Below are 21,741 nucleotides of genomic sequence, written 5' to 3'. Positions count from 1 at the left end.
TATACACACGCCGATACAGGCAGTCGACCCTTGCGAACAGTTGAGACGTTGTTCGCTGCCGGTCAGTGCCATCTATGAGGGTGGAGAGACGAGGGCAATGGCTCGCACGCCGGCATCCAGTACAGATAACTTCACAGAAACATCACTTCCTCTAGTTCATGGTGCGGCCGCTAGACACAGTATTTTGCTAAAAACGCAATAAATTCATTATTTTCCGCTAGCTTCTGCCTGAAAACAAGGTTGTGTCAACTAATTTCAGCATCTAAGTTTTCATTTAGGCTGAAAATCTTGGCGGCAAATGTTTTGTTCAGTATTCCTTTGAATTGTGGCACTGTTGTTTTACTGTAGCTGTGCCTTACGTGTCTACAAAATTTGTCCAAACCATTTCAGGGACCCTTTAAGCAAAAGAAAGTCACATTTTGATATCTTACATAGTTGTCCAACCAAAAAAATGATCAAGTGCTGGCATGTCACCATCCTCCACTTATATAACAGTGCTCCAGGTAGTACTGAGTTTCTGACAACACTGAACATTCCAAAAAACTCGCACGGCTGTACCCATTCAGGCGCATAAATTGCAGTTATATCTGCAATATTAACTGTTTTACCAGCTGCCATCACATGGGAAATGGTTTGCATCCCAAGTACGCACAGTGAGGAAATTGCAGATTTAAATGCGTGCTTTTGCACTACTGTATGACGTCAAGGGAAGCATAGGGGAAATTATTTTTTGTTTTAATTGAAGTGTAGAAATGAGAAAGTAAAGGGAAGTGAAAGTGGACAAAAAAAAACAATTTGTCGCTGATAGAAGCCGAACCCACACCTGCCACACTGTTGGCTTTGTATGGTGTAATTAACAAAAATTTAGCCCCTTGATTCCCCTTCTTCTAATTTTTTTGCACTAGACACCTGTTTCAGTTTCTTGTAAGAAGCTCATTAATTTTGTGCTTGAGTAGCAACTGGTGTGAATCTAATGTCGATGTTTCAACCTCACAAGCAAGTACTTTTAAGTGCAAGTCAATTGTTTTTCTTAAGGCAGAAAAATTTTGCCATAAAGATTTTAACATGTGTTATAAATGCTGTTGTTATTGTAAACAGCTCATTTCTTTTCTGCATGACAGATGCTAGCATGCGGCATGTCTACCAAAATGGTAGTGGGCCTATCTACAAGGCCACCATGGCATGGCTCCAGGCGGACGATGACAACCTTCGTGTGGCTGGAGCCCTTTCAGCAGGCAACTTTGCCCGCAAAGGTCAGCCATGCACTTATATCTTCTCAATGCACATTGTGAAATAAGAAGTTGAAACTGCTTCTAGAATTTGATTGGGGTTTATAGTTGCTAACCAATAATTCAGACACGACAAGAACTGCCAAAAAGTTAGAATAATCGGGTGTTCGAAATACTGGATTCTCTATGAAATAAAAGTGACTTTATTTCACAAGTGGCCAAAAAAAGCTTGCCAACATGTTGATGCGCGCACATGCACTTGCCTCTGACCTTGGGCAGTATTCTTGAATGATCACTTTCGGGAATATACAACCACTCTAACAAGATTTCATTTGATTCAGCACTAAATGCGGGAAGGTATCTGCCAACAGCGTTCCTGTAACTGTGTGAAGATGGTATACTTTGACGCGTCCGATGTCGAGTCATGTGAAACCTTGTGAGAATGATCATATTCCTGAAAGCGATTACTCGAGAATACTGCCTCTGGTCAGTCAGTATTTCGACCATTGTCATGCTGTCGTTTCGGGTAGACAAAGGTACAGTCAATGCATGCAGCGAATCTCCATCCCCTGGTAACATAACAAAAGTTGACTGCGCTCTGATAGCTAAATGATTGCGAGTTACTTCGCAACAGCCATCTCACTTAACCATTGCTCTGATCGGCGCAGATATTGAGGGTGGAGTTGGCGCCATTTGAAACTGGGCGACCATATTGAGCAACATAAATTCACATTAGAAATCAGTGATGTCGCTTAGGACCATATCACTATTTAGAACATAAATAAGCAAATGCAGGATGCGCAGAACTCTCGCCTCTCGCATGACAAACTGGAGATGCAGCCTTAGCGGCTTCACTTGTTTCATGCTTTGGGCGCAGCCAGTGACGACTTTGCTAGGTTTGGTTGCGAGAAGGCACCAACAACTTGGCCGACGGCCATGTTCCCCTCCTTGAGCATCGTGTAATGCTTCCAGCGAAGCTGTTACTGCCATGGCAATTGCAAATTGTAGAATGTGACACATCGTTTATTGAGGTCACGAGGCATGCTCCGGAAGTACACATCCGAATGCATTTTCTTGAACTTCAGTCAGAATACTCTTGTCCCGTAATTTTACACGGAGACATCAAAGTCACATGCTAGCATGTCTTATGCCACAGTTGGCCCATTCTTTTCTGAATCCGATGTCCTGCACCCAGAAACTATATTTATGGCTAAGGTGTACGTGCTATTGTCTGCAGTGAAACATATAAAGAAAATAAATTTTCAAAGAGCAGTTACCATATTTACTCGTATGTAATGCACTTTTTTTTTTTTTGATAAAACAGGTCCAAAAATTGCGTGCGTTTTAGAATTGAGTACAACCCTAAATCTGGTGTTACCGTATCGCCATCGGCATTTCAAAATTGCCGCCTCATACGCGCTTCGAGCCTAGCTGCCGTAGCTTCCTCCATGTTAGGGTGGCTAGAATTGGGAGGTGTGAAAACCAGCCGCTCCAAGATTGCCGGGATGCGTGATCCCGCTGCAGTGGCGCTGCCGTCGTGGGTGCTATGTGTGCTCATGGTGCCTGCTTACTCTGTGGCATCGCACTCGCGTCAGTCGTTGCTTTTTTTCGCCGGTGCAATAATTTTTATTATGTGAAAATTAAACGACAATGTTTGACAATATACATCTCTTAGGCTCAACAACCACACATCGCGGCACCAGCGCTAACCTTATGCAAGCCAAAAAAGCCCAGGTATAATGCAACAGCTCTTCGATAAGGTTTTTTGAAAGTATCGAATTTTTATTAGAAGTTTTGTGAAGATGAAATGATCTCATTTTTAGTGGATTTACCGACCTGTTTACAGAGAATAATCTATAAAGAGTGGAAGGGGGTCACCTTTACGGCCTCTTCTCTATTAACACTTCTCAATTGCCACTATTGTTTTGGTTCATTGCATTGAAATTAGTGTGCCCTACCCGTGAAACATTGTAATGGCTATTACTGTGGCATTTAGCTGGATAGTGCAGTGGCCATGTCCATTTATACCTTGTAGTTTACACAATGTCACCTTTGCATTGGACCTAAGGTTATGAGATCCTGGATACAGTATGCTCAAAGTTGTACAGAAATTGAGACAGCACTTAGTTTCATGGCTTTAACGTGTAACTTTATTTTCAACAATTAATCATCATTGAGTCACTGGTGGATGTTGCTTTAGCCCTTTCAGGGTAAATACCGTACATGTACGACCTCCACGAAAACCCTCAAAATGGTCAATGGCGTACATGTACGGTATCGCTTGTACATTTAAAAAGCGCGCCTCTTTCGATCATTTCTTTCACTTGGCATGTGCTGCCACTCGACGGAAACACGTGGCATTTTTTACTTGCGCCAATGCCTCTCCGTTTTTTTTTTTTTATGACAACGGAGCGTCGGCTATCGCACGCGCGGCGGCGACGACGAGTGCGCGATTCTTTCAGTTATTTCTTTCGCTTGGTATGTGCTGCCACTTGACGGGCACACGTGGAATTTTTTACTTGCGCCAATGCCTCTCCTTTTTTTTTTCTTTTTTTTTTGTATGGCAACGGTGCCGGCGCGTCGGCTATCGCTTGCGCATCTGGGCGTGCGCGGCACCGGCGGCAAGTTACGGTTTTCTCCTGTGGCGGATCCCGCTTGTTGCACGTGCTGAACTGATAGCTATCTATCTGGTTTCAAATCTCTCAAAGGGTGACCACTTGTTACTCGATCATTTATTGCCCACCGCGGCGCAATTACACCTGTTCCCATGCAGGCGCGTATGTACACAAACGATGCTCCCGTTTTTGCGTTTCCTTTTTTGGAGACCACAAAAGCTCTATCGCACCTTGTTGGCGATAAGACGAAGGCTTCTCACTTGTTTCGGTTTCCGGACGGGCACACAACCATTTTTCAGTGTGCTTATCTTCTTATTCATGAATAAACATTGTGTATTTTACAACACAAACAATTTGTTCCTCACTTTACTGTCACTTTAAAGAAATTAAGACCATAGTTTTTCGAAATAGGTTCTTTCGAAGAATTTAAATCAGCAATAAAAAAAATTGACCCTGGGGGGCTCACAGGGTTAAACTACACGAGGCTTCAGTCTCTTGATTTTCTTCTCACTTTCTTCTTCGCTCAGCCCCTTTAAAAGGAAATGAATCCTTGTAATGCAATAAAATACCTTACCATTGACTTCGTCAATTGTACATGTGTGTGTACATGATGTCCCTGAGAAAAAGGCAGAAACAGCACATGCCAGTACTGTAACCATTCTACTAATCACGGCGTGTGCGATATCTGATTTCTAATTCGAAGAAACATATTGGAGCGTGGTAATACACAATATACCTTGCGACCCAAAGTCATTGCATACACTAGCATACATGTCATCTCCAGATAATTTAGTCCCATCAAATGGGTCTATTGGCTGGTACTTGACAGCCTTCCCAATGCCACAACACACTGACAGGCTCTCTGAGTGCATGACAATTGTGATCCTGGGGTTCTTTTTCCGACTGGATATTATGCTGACTGTGAAGTAGGCCAGGCAGGAAAATGCTGCTCCTCTGTTAAGCTCTTAACACAACAATTTTGTGGAAAAAAAAAGAGGCGGTATCTGACCACTGACAAGCTATGCAGTATGGTAAGACGCTGCATTTTGTTTCTGGAGTGTTTGCGGTGACCAATGCTCAGATTATAGTTGTAGCTTATGGATAAAGTGTTTGGCAGGGACGTAACCGGTTGTTTCAAGATCCGCCACCTTTGTTGTTATTGAGTCAGATTGGCAATCCTACGATGTGCTTGGGCCTTTCTTTGCAGCACTTCTTCACTGGGACCCAATTGGCTGAAACAGCAGTTCGCCTTTTTTCATTCCTTTGGCAAGCTCTTAGAGATGTATTTAGGCAGGTTTGGAAATATAGTAGGCACGGCATCATCTCTTATAGTAGGGATATCGCACTGTATGTTGACTTTCTGACCTTTGACAGTGTGCACAAAATTTTCGCACGATGAACCTGAAGAATGAATATGAAAATAAAACATGACTCGCAAGACAAATGCTTTCATCTAAAATAAATTGCTGAGTTTCTAAAAGCACCACGAAGCTCTGTCACTACTTAAGGCACAAATGCGTTTAAATGGGTTCAAATCGCTTATCTTGCATCAAAATGTCTTTCACAGATAGCTGAATTCTCCCGTAAAAGCATGCTGGCCCTTGGGATAGCCCGCTCCCACGCTAGCTGCTAATTTGTCTTTGCATGCCGACGCACGGAAAAGTGACACTTTTTCTGCTCACAATTTGTAGACTGAATCGCATCCTGGCACACAACACCATCACTCAGTTCTTTTCTTTTTTGTTGACGGCATTCTTGACGAGGCATGCTAACAGAAGGGAACTTGCAAAACCACGTGGAACGCCAACAAAATTGCGAAGAAACTGCCGCACACATGCCGTCTCAACGCCTCGTTCACCGCGCCCCTGACCGCCGCGCCCTACCGCGCCCTAATAGAAGGATCGCACAAGGTGACACTTCAGGGCAAGGGAAACGCTTCGCGCTCCTCACACCTTCGAATTCTAGCCACCCTGTCCATGTGCTGTAGTACGTGGGCTTAGGCATTAGTCTACTGTCTGTCTTCCCGTTTGCTGCATTTGCTCTATCAGCATGAAGTGCCGAGTTCCTCATGATGCCGCATTTAAAAGGAAAGTGATCTTGTGTGTGGAAACAGACGGAAATTTGGCTGCGTCATGGGCGTTCAGAGTACCCGAAACTTGCGTGGGGGACTGGTGCAAACAGGAGAGCATTTTTGCCAGCAAAGCAACACGGAAGGGTTTCAGTGGACTGAAGCAGGACATATTCTGCGACGAACCACTTGGGTGATACGATCGCATTGTCCCTATCCTGAAAGCAATCTGCGACACGGAGAGTCCGCTGCGTGCTGTGTTTTCGCCGATTATAGTTCATGTTGAAGCGAGAGGCAGTCCATAGGTCAATTCGCTCACTGCTGCTCCTGCGCTTCCTCACTCCAGCATTTTGACAGCGAGTTTCCACGGTCATCGAACAAGATGTGTTCATGTTTGCTTGGGCGTGCGGGACACTGTGCTCGGTAATTTAGTTAGTAAGCGAATGTTTAGAAGTTTATACAGCCGATAAAACTACTATCCTTACTTCGTATAGCTGTCTACTAATTTGCTAACGCAATCGATGCTTTGCCTTTTGGGCAAAATTGCGACTTTTTTTATTCATCGCAACTTTAGGGCATTGGGAATAAATCGTTTTTCCATATGACAGGAAGTTGTATTTCTGTATGAAAGCATGAGGTGCGCAATACTGTAAAGGACTTTTTTTTTTGGTCACAGAAAACGGGTGTGCATTACAATCGAGGGGCGTGTTAGAATCGAGTAAATACGGTATATTTACTGACTCATTAAGCATCCTAAAAGCATTAATGTCACTCCGTATACACAAAAATCATGTGCTCAATGAGCTCGATTTAGTGCTCTGCACAGCATATACGTATGGCCAGTATGTCTCAATATGCTGGGTAATTGGCCACAGTGGTATTGAGAGCAATGTGCTTGCAGCTGAAGCTGGTGCTTCCCTAGCAAGAAAGGGGAACTGCTCCTCTGTAGCTGTCTCTGTGATAGATTTGAAGCCTTTCCTGTAGAAAGGCTGTAGGAGCTATTGGCAGCACTTATGGGACTCTGAAACACCTAATAAACTCCACGTCATCAAGCCACAGTTAGGAAATCAGCCACCCATTACGAAAATACGACGAACTGAGGTCTTTTTCTGCTGTCTTAAAATTCACGACATGTATAGCACACACCTCTCACCTGTTGCCTGGTGAAGAACCTCCTATCTGCAGTAAATGTGTCGAGACGCTGACTGTACTTCATTTCATGTCTTAATAGAGTGTCAGAAATTAGAACCTGAAAGAAAAAAATACTTTCCTTTAGCATATAAAGAATGCGTTCCCCTCCACTTGGCATTGTTTCTTGGTATACAACCGTTTTTTGTTTTTTTTTACCACAAGTTTTTTCTAGGGTTTCTTCGAGATGTCAGTATACTGCGAGTTATCAGCCCCTAAGTTTCATAGCGCATCCTCTTTCCAGAAGCTGCTGCTGCGATAGCGTTTTTCCAGAGCATGTGCCTCCTTTGCCGTTGCGTTCAAAGGCCTGTTAAGGCACTAGTGCTACTTTCACCCACTCGTTTTACTACATCATCCCTTCGTAACAAAATTTTTATGGTCATAGCACACATCTCTGGTCATTGCCATTATTTTAATAATATATATTTTATTGCAATACACAGCGACTGATTTTTAAGCCTCTTTACTCTTTGGCCATATCTGGCCCTTGCACCATAAAACCCTGTACATCATCATCATCATCATCACGGCCATGCCGGCAATGTATAAAAACATAAACATAGCTGTTTCTGCTGAACTCGGTGGCCAAATTGGCACGTAGTCGTGCAGGCAGAGTCCGAATTATTGAACGGCATGCTGTAAGGAGTCCGAAATTTTGGTTGTCCTTACTATGGGGCCAGTAGCAGTGCCACGAAGCTGTCCAAATAATCAGGTATGTCCAAATTATTTGTGTTCGAATAATCGGTCAGCAGCTGTAGTGCCATGTCTCTATGAATTAAAAAGTTGTCTTTTCACTGCCAGAAGTAATTTTACAGCATAAGCTGTTATGGGCTCATTCCAATAGCTGTTTCGGTTCGCGATGATGCCGCTGCCGGCGTTTGGCCATAACCGCTATCGGCGAAAATGCGAAAAAAAGTGCCCGCTCTTCGCCGAGATCGAACCCAGGCCCGCTGCGTGGTAGTCGGATACTTTACCACTGAGCCACGCAAACGCTTGCTATCACGCAGCTGAAATATTCCCTTTAAACGGGCGGTGCGCAGGCGCAGACGACCCAAGCCTCCGCCAGTATGGTGGTGCTATCTAGTTAAAGTGCCTGCAACCACCGCGCGCGCAGGTGCAGACGAGATGCAATTCAGACGAGGTGTGCAATCCCGATGTTAGATCTGCGCCATGTGTTCGGGGTACCTCTTTGGTACACGTTATGACGTCTCCTCGCAAGGTACGAACCGTTGCTGAAGAAGCAAATCATAGAGCTACGTACAACCAGGCATCATCGGGCTCAACAGACTGCTGTGCAGAGAGCATTACAAGCCGCAGCTCGCTGTCGACGCCGGGCGACAGTTCAGATCGTTCTCGTGAAAATCGAGGTGAAGACACTTTGCCGCGAAGACCATGTTGTGCGTGGTGCCGAAATTGGAGCTACTCTTGCGCTGCTCAAAAGCTTACGCTGTGACTGTGCTGCGTGTGCCGCGCAGGCCTGTGACTTTTTTTTACTCTTATTTTTGTCTTTCACTCCTATGATGAACTGTTTTTTTTTTTTTTTTAAAGACGGCATACACAGACTTTGTTATACATATACTGTTGCAGCTTATACCCTGTGGAGGATAAGTCATTGATGCTTGATGATAAAAATAATGGCAGCAATATCTTGTGGGACATGTGAATGCCAATCATGCCGCATTGCTATTTTGTCTAATGATGCACACTTGCTGCCAGGACCAACACTGCATCTGTTCATGGCCTTTCTTTGCAAATTTGTTTGTTTGGGCATGTTCATTTGGCACGCTACAATGATCCAGGAAAAACCCAAGTTGCCACTTTATGAGGTGCCAAGATGTGTGTTCGAATTGTGGATGGAGGATGAATGGTTCATTTTGCTTTGGGGTGGAGTTTTGGTAACCAGATAAGCCGTTGTCACTCATCCGAGACCTTCAGTTTATAAACACAATTGTTCTTAAGAAGTAGTACATTCCACCCGTCTTAGACAGTGGAGGCCCATTTTAAAAAAAGTGCATAAACAAACATGCAACAAGAAAGCAGATGTAAAAAAAAGAAAAAGGACAGAGTTGACTGTGAAATGAGGTGTGTAACATTATTTATTTATTTATTTATTTATTTATTTATTTATTTATTTATTTATTTATTTATTTATTTATTTATTTATTTATGTAAAAATACCTTACAGGCCCAAGGGGCATTGAGTAAGGGGGGTTTACTTAATACAATGAAAGCACAAGCAAACTAGTATAGAACAGGGTTACAATGCAAGTGAACATCAAAACACAACGCAACAGAGTAAATTGCAAAATGTAAAACAAGTTTCCAACACAAGTGAAAAAAAAAATGCTGCACAACAGAATACGTTTCCGAAATAAGCACTAAAAGAACAGTTGAGTGCAAGTGAAGAAAAAAAAAAACTAACAAAAACGCAACACATCGCAAAATAAACAAAAGAACTTAAATAACGAGACCATGTTACAGCACTATTTTACAAAAAATATGTACCTCAAGCTTGTGGCGAAATGTGTTAAGGTTATTATCACAGGCGATATCATCGGGAAGATCATTCCACATGTGGATGGCTTGTGGAAGTGCGGATGTGTTAAAAGCGTTCGTATTGCCAAAGATGCGTGTGAAGCTGAGGTGATTGTGTAGCAAGGTGTAACGAGGCTATTTTATTGCTGTAGACGTATTTGTGAAACAGGCATAGGAGAGACATTTGACGGCGGATAGCCATTGATTGAAGGGAATGATTAAGTTTAAGTTGAGTCACACTTGAATGATTGTCATAGTTCCTTGAAATGTAACGGGCGGCTCTGTTCTGAACTGCTTCAAGCATGTTAATTTGATAATGAGCGGAAGGGGACCAAACAGGTGAGGCATATTCAAGTTGTGGGCAGATGAAAGTTAAATAGTTAAATTACATGGTGCATAATGTATAATAGTGAGTGGTGCATAGTGTATATAATAGTCAATGGTGCATAGTGGTTCATAATAGGGTCTTGAACCGAACTCGAACCAAAAACTGTACCCAAACCAATATTTAAAAAAATGCCTGAAATCAAACTGAACCTGAACCAAAAAACATAACAATGGTTACCGGTTCTGCATGAAACAGTTTGTGGCGACACACTGCGCACAAACCGGCGCAGCCTCCGCTTCGCCACTTGCTAGCCCGGCCTGACACGGCTGCATGCTGCACCACGCCTCCAATAACGGACAGCGCCACCGCAGTGTCACCGGAGGCTTACATCACCGACGGTGGATATAAACCCAAGCTGCCAAGCTCGAAAGATTCTTCCTTTGCTAACCGTTCGAGCGCAGCGGCGGTATGCTTGCCCCGCCGCTGCTACTACGCTAATAAACAGTCGTTATGTTTCATGTTGGGATGCGTCCTTCCATCGACACAGCATCCCACATCTGGTGACCCGGACGTGATGTGGGATGCCGTGTCGATGGAAGGACGCATATAAGTAAGGTGACGACAGGTGCTCAATAGTTTGCGTGATTGTTCGAATAACTGCTTCTTTAATCAGCACTCCCTACTAAAAGATGTTTGCGACTTAGGAGTGGCGTTGTGTGCGAGAAGTGGGTAGACGATGAGTATGTGCTGGTAACTACGGCCACCACGGCAGAGATACTTGCACTTGTGAAGTCGGCTATGCCAGTTGGTTTCCGCGGTCGAAAAGTTGCTTCAAGGGCTCTGAGCAATCAACATTTCTGATGACGTTACGAATTCGATCATTAGGTCAACTTGTTACTGAAACTAAATATACTAAATCGGTACAGAGAGCGGAAAAGAAGTGCAGCTACATGACTTATTGTAACTAACACTGCGGTCCTAATAAATGCAGTCACCTTCTCAGTGACCATTAACTGAAGCTGTAAACGGCACGCGCAATGTGCTTTTGTTACGTGCCATTGTTTAACGCACGTTTGGTGCTAATGCACGTGTGGTGCTTAGCCAAGCACTGTACAATGCTCATTGAGCTATAGAAAAATTATTCGTGCGGACAATGTGCGTATTTTTTACTTCTTTGTCCGCCCTTAGCCAGCGCAAAACTACGTGCCACTTGCAGATGTGCAAGAAATATCGACCTATGGTGTAGCAAAAACTGTCCTTGTTCATCGTTCAGAAGCATCAATGTCCTCACCTGCTTCCAAAAAAGCAGCAAACCAACCAAAATGTCACACTGGCTTCTTTCTTTGCTATAGGTAATTTATGTAATACAATATGAATTTGCTCTGTCTTCGACACCACAGATCACATGCCACAGTTCGCTGACCACCAGTCCTATGGTACAAAAATCTGTAGTAAATTGAAAATAAACTACTCGGCTACTTCCTGGCATAATAAGTTTCTCGCATGTTATATCTGCACACATCCACCGCAACTCACATGCAAACTTGCGCCCACTCTATCACTCTATCGTCAACGTATCAAGAAAAAGTCAATGGGCGCACTCTTGAATCAATGCGCTGAAGCATGGGTGACGGTGACCACCGATAGCACACGAATCTTCGAAGCTTAACATTTCTCGACGGTCCACAGAGTAAGGGAGTCACTAGCAATAATACATCTTTGCTAAAAGCTATTACAAAGTATAGAACATGGCAAGTCTACATTGCAAGCCTTGTGCGCAACAAGAACAAATCTATTGCAGCTGATCACACCTGCGAGCGATTAGGCAGAAAATAAACAAGATAGTGACCACAACGAAGAATATTACTGAGTCAGAAACATGACAAGCCGCTGCTTCAAAGTACTATTGGCAAATAAAGAACGAAGAGCAAAATACTCTGATCCTGATTTAATTCCTAAGTGGAAAGTTTGGACAGATTAGAATAGATTTCTAGCCTTGCGTTTGGTACAACACCGTATACGCTGCTCGCGCCATTTGGACAAGGCATTATGATCTCCAAAAGCTCTTACATGTCCTCTGAAGCTGTGGCCAAAGCTTAGTGTTGTCCACCCAATCACTGTCTACAATATCCGTTGAAAAGAGGTTTGCTGAGGCTAGCCGGGGCGTCATGCACATCCATTGTAAACAGGCGAGGCAGCTGAGGCAAGTAATGGACGCATCACCAAGTGATCAAACATGGTGGTGCCAACGGGATTGCCAAGAAAAGGGTCTATGCGAAACATGACGTCACTCCGCTTGGGCGGTCACTCTCAGTCGTGCGGCGCACGATTTGAGAGGTGCATCTGTAAACAGCCGCATGTAATTCGCCTTTTTCACGGCGCGACGGCGCATGCGCTCTGCCCTAGCAGATTAGCCGCGGAACGTTTTGGAAGGGCCACACGCAGCCCGATCTTGGAGGAAAGCCCCCGAAAAAAAAAATGCTCGGACGCGTGCTGCTGCAAATGCTCGTATTGTGTAATAATAATAATAATAATAATAATAATAATAATAATAATAATGTTTATTTGACCATCACATCATACATGATGATGCAGGGGGACCGAAGTAAAAGCTGTCTTTCAACAGCTTGACAGAGCAATGGGCCCTTTTTGGCAGCAGCATACAAAGTGACGTGAAAAGAAGATACGCAGAAAAGAAACACTGCTGATGACGGTCACACTGCACTACAGAACATTATATAAACTTAGAAGAAAGGGAACCGAGGGCCCCGATCTTTATTAATCATACCATAAGAAGCCAACAAACAATGACACCAAGGAGAACACAGGGGAAATTACTTGTACTTACTAATTGAATTAAAGAAATGATAAATAAATGGAAATGAAAATGGATGAAAGAACAACTGGCCGCAGGTGGGGAACGATCCCATGTCTTCGCATTACGCATGTGATGCTCTTATCATTGAGCTACCGTGGCGCCGTTTTCCCATCCACTTTCTGGGGTATTTATGTTTTACAACTAGAACTAACCCTGGGAGTGTTAGCCAGTGCCACCGGCAACATTAATGCCTTCAGGTAGCATATGTGGGTTTATTGACCAGTTGCCTTCACCCAAAAAAACATCACGTACTCGTGACACCTGGGGCAGAAAGGATGTTCCACATCCGCCGCCTAGGTTTGTGAGTGGTGGCGCTGGCTAACACTCCCAGGTTTAGTTCTAGTTGTAAAACATAAATACCCCAGAAAGTGGATGGGAAAACGGCGCCGCGGTAGCTCAATGGTAAGAGCATCACATGCGTAATGTGAAGACATGGGATCGTTTGCCACCTGCGGCCAGTTGTTTTTCATCCATTTTCATTTCCATTAACTTATCATTTCTTTAATTCAATTAGTCAGTACAAGTAATTTTTCCTATATTCTCTTTGGTATCATTGTTTGTTGGCTTCTTATGATATGATTATATAAACTTGTTACATAAAGGCTGCATCTGGCACATATGTTTTTTAAAAAAAGAATAAAGCCATACGCACATGGCAAAAGAAATAAAGGATTCTAATAGTTTACACAATGCAATGACATGGCAAAGACACTTTAACAGAAAAACATGGGAATAACATCGAGTAACACCATAATTCTGTAAAGTGCATAAAGAAATAACTAAGAAAAGTTTAGGAAAGAAAATAAGAGTGCCTGAATTGTGACACATTGGGGTGTTGTATCCTGTCTCATTAGGTCATTAAGAAGTCGTGGAAGCCGGTGTTCTAACATTTGTAGACCATATGTTTTTCGAAATGTTTTAATTTCTCACATGTCCTTATTTCTTGTTTTGTAGTTTTGTTCGCGCCTTTTCAGGCCTGAAAGGTTTTTAATAAAATATGTTTTGTATAAATGTTCTTGTTTAAGTGTTCAGCTGAGGCGATAGTCATAGATTTTTGTTATTGGAACAATTTTGTGTTCTTAAAATATTTCTCTTGTGTGATAAAACCTTGGCAATTTCTTAACAATCTGCATTGCTTTTTTTTGTAATACAGGTAATTTGTTCAGATTTGCCTGTGTTGTAGTTCCCCAGATAAGGCTACAATAGTCAAGGCAAGGATGAAATAAAGCGTAATAAACTAACAACACAAGACGGTAAGATTTCACGGTTGTGATAGAGCAGACCAATTATTTGTGACAACTTAGAAGGAATGTGGGCCACATCATCGCCCCAGGACATCTGCTGGTTAAACACAATGCTCAGGGTTTTTAACTGTAGTACTATATTGAGTGGGGGGGGGACAAGATCTAAAGTATATTTGTTTTGTCAAAGTAACTTGTTTATTCTTGGCCTGAAAAATAACTGCTTTTGTTTTGTTCACATTAATTTGCAATGCATTTCTTTGTGTCCATTTGTCAAGATGTTTGAGCATGCAGTTTGCTGTATCTATTAGATCATTGGCATTTTCACCAGCTAAGAATATGCTCGTATCATCTGCGTATATAATACATTTTGCGAGGGGAAATACATTGATGATGTCATTGATATAAGCATTGAAAAGAAAGGACCGAGTATACTTTTTTGCAGAACACCGCAGCGGACAGGGAGAGTTTGTGACATGAAGCCATTTACACTAACAGCTTGTCGGCGATATTCTAGATACAATTTGACTATCGATGCTGTGTGCCCGCGGTAACCGTAGTGTTCAAGCTTCCAGAGAATTAATTGATGATTTGTATGGTCAAACGCCTTTGTAAAATCAATGAAGATACCTAAGACTATGCTGTTCTGTTCAGATTGTTTTAGTATATATTCCTTCTGCTCTAAGAGTGCGAATTCTGTTAAAAGGTGCTTTCTAAACCCATATTGTGATTTGGTGAGTATATGATGTGTGGATTCTAATTCTGTAAATCGTTTGCGAAGAGCTTTTTCTAATACCTTTCAGAATATTGGGAGTATTGACATTGGGTGGTAATTGCCTAACTGGTTCCTATCACCCCTCCTGAAAAGTACAGAACAGCGGGCAACTTGCATTCCATAAGAAAATACAGCATTTGCAATACAGAGATTGATGATCTGAGTGATGTAGGGCAAAATAATGTCCAGAATTGATCTTATGGGCCATATCTTTAGTCCATCTACAGTTAAACATGTGTATAACGAACCTCCATATAACGAATTCCTGGATATAACTAAGTTTTTCTATTCTCCGCTGTTACTCCATAGAAGCACATGTATTTGAAACTTCTACGTAATGAAGTGGCAGCGGGAGACCTCCCTCGAAATAAAGAATTTTCCCCACCGACAACCTAGAGATTTTGCCCCAAATTTTGTCATTTTTGCACGAGCAGCAACCGGAAGCACCTTCTCTGCCGCGACGGAATGGGAAGCAGCGGCGTTGCGCTTGGCGTGCTCGAATTCACGGCGACTGCGAGGCGAGAGTGAGCGCACATGATGTGCGTGCGAGCGTGCGCGAGGCGGGCCTGCATCCCTATCTTGCCGCCGCGGGCGTGACCTTTCCCCCTCCCTTCGTTCAAACCTGATCCCGCCGCTTGCTGCAGCTGGCCTAGCCCGCCAAGCCGGTACTCTTCCTTTTCCAGTTGATGCTGGCGAAGGAAAAAAAAAAGCATTTTTTTTTTTTCAACGCGCTGGCAGCACCACTCTTTGGTTACTGCGCAAGTCTCTGCGCTTCACTTCACTAACCTGAAACTAGGTGACACTATACGACGCTACGATGCCATCGTGTCGCTCGCTCTTTGTTGCCAACGCCTCACGCTTGTGCAAAACGACACGCGTCCACGCATCCAGTACCTGGTGTGACATTCCAAGGATGAGTGCTTCGACGAAAACGGAAAACAGAACAGAACACATGTATTACAACACACGCGTTACAATCGAGGGCACGTTAAAATCGAGTAAATACGGTAAGCGTTTCTTTTTCGAATTTTCGTGCCGAACCTGCATATAACGAAATCCTCTTTATAATGAAGTTTTTCGGGAATTTGTCAATTTCATTATATCCAGGTTTAACTGTAGATCACATGAGGTACTATTTTTGAGCTCTCTGAAAATAATCATTACTTCAACTTCATTCACAGGTCTAAGATATATCGTTTTGTCCAGCAGTGGGACGTAATTCAAGTCTTTATTCATGTCCCTGTCACAATAAAGCCCAACGAATTATTTATTAAACTCGTCCGCTAAATTTTGGCCAGACACCTGTGCCCCATTTAATTCTACTGATGAAATTCCTCTTGGAATAGTATCATTAGTTATTAGGCTGTTTAGTTGTTTTGAACTTTTTTTCGAAACAAGATCACTATGCCTTTTAGTTGATCCGAAATAATTTATTAAATATGCATTCCTAGCTTTCTTACGTTCCTTGTTCAGGAGGTGAGATAGGTTTTGAAGATATGCAAGTTGCCCATCTCCTTCGTCCTGATAAATTTGTGGTAGAGTTTATTCTTTTTTCTATATTAAGCAGAAGATCAGGTGTGAGGAATGGTTTGCAGGGTTTTTATTTGACTTAAACGTCTTCATGGGAAAACCAGCAGCATGAATTTGTTTCAGAATAGCAAGGAAGTCCTCATAAGCCAGGTTTGCGTCACGTTACGAAAGAACAGCATTGCAGTTAGCTTCAGATGCCCGCTGTCTAAAAGCGAGAAGGCTTTCTTCCGTCATCGCTTGATAAGAGAATGGTTGTTTGTTCCTATTTTTGAACTTTCCTTTCAAACACAAGAATATCGGCAGATGATCATTGGTGTCTGAGCTAATTACACCACATTTATCTGACCTATTGGCAACATTTGTTATGAACAGATCTATACAGGACGAGGATCTAGCTGTTATGCAGGTTGGTAGCTGAATCATATTGGAAAGTCTGCTTGCTTTTAGTAATAAGTCAGAAGTTTTCTTCAAACTGTCATGAGCACACATATTTGTATTCATATCTCCACCACAAACAGTGTAAGGTTTTTGTTGGAGACAAAAGAAAACAATGATTCAAGAAAATCAAGAAAAATAGGATTGCAACCTTGCGGAGGACGATAACAACGAAAAGAGTTTTCTACAAGTACTGATAGAACTTCATAATCTGCTGTGCTCCAAGTGAACTGTTGTAATAGCTCAGGTTCACGTGCACTTTTGAATCATCCATAGCCCAGGTTTCTGTTATCATAATGACATTGAATGTCACGTCTAATTGTTGTAGCAGCATAGTTAAACTAGGTACTTTTTGTCTAATTGATTGGGCATTTAGATGGAGGCATTTGAAAGACATTAGAAAGGCTGTGCCAAGGTGATTCGTGAAGTCACTAGGGATAACATATGTATCCGAGACGGAAACCATTGTTAGCTAAAGGATCGGAAACAAAAATCTAAAATGGCTTAAGCAAGCCCAGCAAGCTCACGTGCCTTAGATACAACAGTTGCATTCGCGCCATCAGTCTTTCTGATTAGAATTTTGCCATTGTTGTGGCAGACATGCTTGTACCTTGCACTCTTCGCCCATTCCTTCACGTCCCTCAAAAGTTCCAGATTTCGCTTTGTCAAGTTTTCAAGGATCCGTATTTCTTCATCAGCGATGCTTTGTAGACGCCTTTTGGACCACCACAAATCTCTGATCTTTTCATTCATAAATCAGCCGAGCATACCAGGAATCTTTCTTTGACGGCAGTCGATGAACAGTGCACACATTGTTGTCAGATAACGGTGGCAGCTCATTCTTGGCAGCTAGTTCATTATTTTTGGCTAACAGGTTTTTGTTGTTTGTTTTTGCAATGCCGTGAAATTCAAGATTCTGTCATCTATTTCGCCATTCGAGGTCATCGAGCTGAAGTGTAAGACTTTCCAGCTTTCAATATTACCCGCCGTGGTTGCTCAGTGGCTATGGTGTTGGGCTGCTGAGCACGAGGTCGCGGGATCGAATCCCGGCCACGGCAGCCGCATTTCGATGGGGGCGAAATGTGAAAACACCCGTGTACTTATATTTAGGTGCACGTTAAAAACCCCAGGTGGTCCAAATTTCTGGAGTCCTCCACTACAGCGTGCCTCATAATCAGATCGTGGTTTTGGCACGTAAAACCCCATAATTTAATTTTTTTTTTTCAGCTTTCAATATTCTGTCTCAAGTTTTACGATTCTTATCCTCAGATCTTTGATGTCACGTTCATTCTGCTCCGTACGGGATAACAACTCAGTCATCTGATCGGACATGAACTGAACTGCAGCTTCAATGCCGCCTACTGTCTCTGATAGCAGCAATAACACATCAAGTTTTTTGTGCATGTTTATAAGCATAGACCACCTAGCCTGTAGATTAGGCACTTCCGTCTTTTCAACTTTTTCTTTGCGGGATTTTCCTATTCTACATTGTTGACACTTCCAGTTGTTGTGGTATATCTCGCCCTTCGATTTCAATGTCGTCTCAGAAACGCCTGCGCAATTGCCACTGTGGTATACACCCTCGCACATGCTACAGGATACAGTATCACTGGTCTCATCCAACTGCTCTTCGCAGTTAGAGCACTTCGTGACATCAGACATAAGAACAAACTCTGGCAACAGCAGTAGCAACAAGAGGAAATCAAAATGGAACGTACAAGATGAAGCACAAACGTGTAAAAGTACAGTAGTGGTTTAGGGCATAGGTTCTCTGTGGCCACTGCTGCTGCCAAAACGGCCTGCGCAGCCCGATAACGCCAATTTCTAACCGCTGACTGCAGCGCCGGCAGACAGGGTGTGTATCCATGAGCGGTGATGCGGCAAGGTGTCACATGTGTCGTCCACGTAAGCTGCCCATGTCACGGAAGCCAGCAACACCAGGCAGGATGCAGCAGCTCATTTGCAGCTATGGAACACGCGTAAAACCCACACGTGTCGTAGCGTAGATCCGTTCGTGCGCGGAGTAGTTCTGTAAAAGTACAGTAGTGGATTTAGGGCATAGGTTTCATCGCCATTGCTGCTGCCAAAAAATTCCATGGAGTCCATCGTACCGCGTTGAAACTCCACTGGTAGCTGGAGTTTCGTTGAGGCGGTGCCAAAGACGTTGGGGCGGTGCGAAAAACGTGCGTAGCATAAGACTGCAACTCCGCTTTAAAACAGAAAGCAGCCCGGGCTTTGTCCGGGCCACTGAGTGGTCCGGACTGCACCGTGAGCCATGTAGTTGCCGCCTTTCATTGATGGCTAGCAAGTTTAATAAAAAAACCCTGCATGCGTTTCACTTGGGCGACACTTAAAAACATCACGTTGCTGAAGAAGTCTTCTTGCAGCGTCGGCCCTCACTTGCTGGTGGCGGTAGCGTGTGCCTGACTTCACATACTCTTTTAAGGGGAGACCCTGCTTTTTGGAGCGGAACATTGGCCCAAATATCTTGTCCCATTGCTCCTGATTGCTGTAGAGCACTTACTATTGCTTGATTGGATCCCTGTATCACCTTTGATTGATTTAGCCTCTGTTATAATCATCATAAACAGGTTGTGGGATGTTTTTACTTGTTTTCTCAAAGCAGCATTTCTAGTGGTGTCACCGTTTTGGAATTAAGATATCTCTGGTTCTACTTATCCTATCACAATAATTATTTATTTGTCAGAAAGGTAAACAAATAGAGATATCAGTGGGCATATAATATAGACAAATATTATTACAGAAACATTAAAAAAGTAATAATTTGTCCTGGGTGTTACTATGAGTCCACACTTTAAAAAGTTTGACATGCTGTAACTTTGGTTCCATTCAGTCTAGAGCATTCATTCTTGTGTCACTGCATACTCCGATTACTCAAGATCATTTTTATATGTCGACATATATTACACCATGTATAGTGTAGTAAAAAGCCCACCTCCAAGCATGTTATGAATTTATTAAATTTCTAGAAATATATTTATTATGTAAAAAAACTGAATGTATATCTTAAATTAGCAGATGGAAACGCATAAACTCCACAAGTTTCACCAAAATCGACTCAGAAATAAGAAAAAAGTTTGTCAATGCAAGCATGTACACTAAGTCAATACAGAGACCAACAAGACGCTGACGCCAACGATTGGCCGACTATTTGGCGCAGTGTGCCACTGAGACCATTGTAACATACCAGGCCGACAACGACTTAACCGTCGAGCGCGAGTTGTCGTACTGCGACGGGCTTTCTTGTTGACCGCACCGACAAAATCTGCGTGCCGACCATCATTCTATGGAACCCCGCGCGGTCGCGCAGCGCCTTCGCTTGTATATATGATTAATTGCGCTCAAAGGGAATGAAAACCTGTCTACGAAGTTTAAATGCACAAGCTTTAACCTGCTGAAGCCGTGCACATGAAGATTGAGCCAATGGTGATCCTGTTCAGCAAAGTTTAAGCCTGGCGCCGTCGAGTTCGTGCACCCACTACCGGCAGACGTGAACTGAAATGTAAGCAGTTAGGACGAAGGAAACTGCTTTTCTAGTTCAGTTCTGGCCTGCACCTTTTCCCCAATATTTGACGCTAACAAAAATCTGTGGCTATAGATGTCTATGTAAACAAGTGCACCGCTTTGGTAAATCCGACGCAGAAGGCTGCACTCAAAGACTTCTTGAATATGCAAAATGTCTAAAGAAAGTGCAACACAAATACAAAAAGCGAGCTGAAAGTGCAGAAATCAGCGACAACGAACTCCAAGGCAGCCGCGTCGGCAGACGAAACTCAGCGTGCCTTTATCGGCCGCACTGTTGACACAACAGCACACTCAGGCCTGCTCACCCACTAGTCGGTGAGTGGTACATGGCTTCCAGGAACAACATGCTGCCTCGGAGAAGACATTAATAATTATTCGCGATCCACAAAATGCACAACTGACGCACACTCAACGTGGGCGCAGGTTCACAAATCAACCGACGAAAGCCCCGGCATACTTCCAAAACGTTTTCAGCGATGTGCGGCAGAGGGCAGCACAGGAAAATGAAAAAGGCAGATTGAACTATTTCGCCATCTGCGTGTGTGGAAGTTTCCATTTATTGTCTCTGTATCCCTTTGCGGCAGCAGTGAAATTAGTTGTATTGAAACCTTGTACAGTAATCCCTTGTTATAACGAAGTCAGCGGGACGGCGAAAAAATTTGTTATAAGCGGTAATTCCATATAAGCGACCACTCGAAAAAAGCTAAAGCAGTCGAGCTTTAATTGCACCACAACTGCAAGGAAGTCAGAATTCAATGAAGCAAAACTTTTTTCAGGTGCAAAAAAGGCAGTGAGCTTTAGCTGTTTCAGGTTCTTACTGTACGCGAGCAACCCCTGCTCTAATTTGACCAAACATTGCACGAGGCCGTGGTCGCCATGCATTCAACCTTATTTTGCAGCAGGCGTAGGTCTGAGGTTGTGTTCGTTGTGCTCAAAAAACGATTAGTCACTCATTGTGGGTACGCAGCACGATCGTGAAAACTGAATGGTTTTGCAGTAGGGGGCTTTGCATGATCATTGGGCAATTTTTTATGAGGTGTGCAGCCGTGAAGTTTGCAAAATGAGTTTTTCGGCGCACCATTGTCGAAAACACTGTGCTAATTGTATGTTTCGAGTGTCTGTGTTCGCGCACCGTCGCGTCTGCGTCATTGACAAATGTCTAGGAACAAGATTCAGTGACTCTATCATGCATTTAGACCGTTTGTCTAAAGTCGGATGGCGCAAATCGAGCATGACCGTCTCGCGAAAATCACCGGGGAAACACCAACTTGCGTTTACCCGCCTTGTTGACAGCCTGACTCACCGCTGGCGACACTCATATTTTTCCTATTTGTGGCAATTTATCGGTCGATTTGCACCGTCAAATGTGCAAT

The 21,741-nt window shown here is 43.2% G+C and overlaps 1 protein-coding gene across 1 annotated transcript in view; it reads left to right on the top strand.

Moving 5' to 3' along the window:
• The window catches only part of LOC119434059 (rap1 GTPase-GDP dissociation stimulator 1-like), an 86,117-nt gene that overhangs the window by 23,425 nt on the left and 40,951 nt on the right, over positions 1-21,741 (top strand). The window contains exon 10 of the mRNA XM_049671744.1: positions 1,122-1,253. Coding sequence (XP_049527701.1) covers positions 1,122-1,253 — 132 coding nt within the window. The remainder of the gene's footprint in view (positions 1-1,121; positions 1,254-21,741) is intronic.

Source organism: Dermacentor silvarum, chromosome 1 (assembly GCF_013339745.2).
Source record: "Dermacentor silvarum isolate Dsil-2018 chromosome 1, BIME_Dsil_1.4, whole genome shotgun sequence".
Taxonomy (NCBI): domain Eukaryota; kingdom Metazoa; phylum Arthropoda; class Arachnida; order Ixodida; family Ixodidae; genus Dermacentor; species Dermacentor silvarum.
The sequence above is the reverse complement of the archived record's forward strand: the minus strand, read 5'-3'. Positions and strand labels throughout refer to the sequence as shown.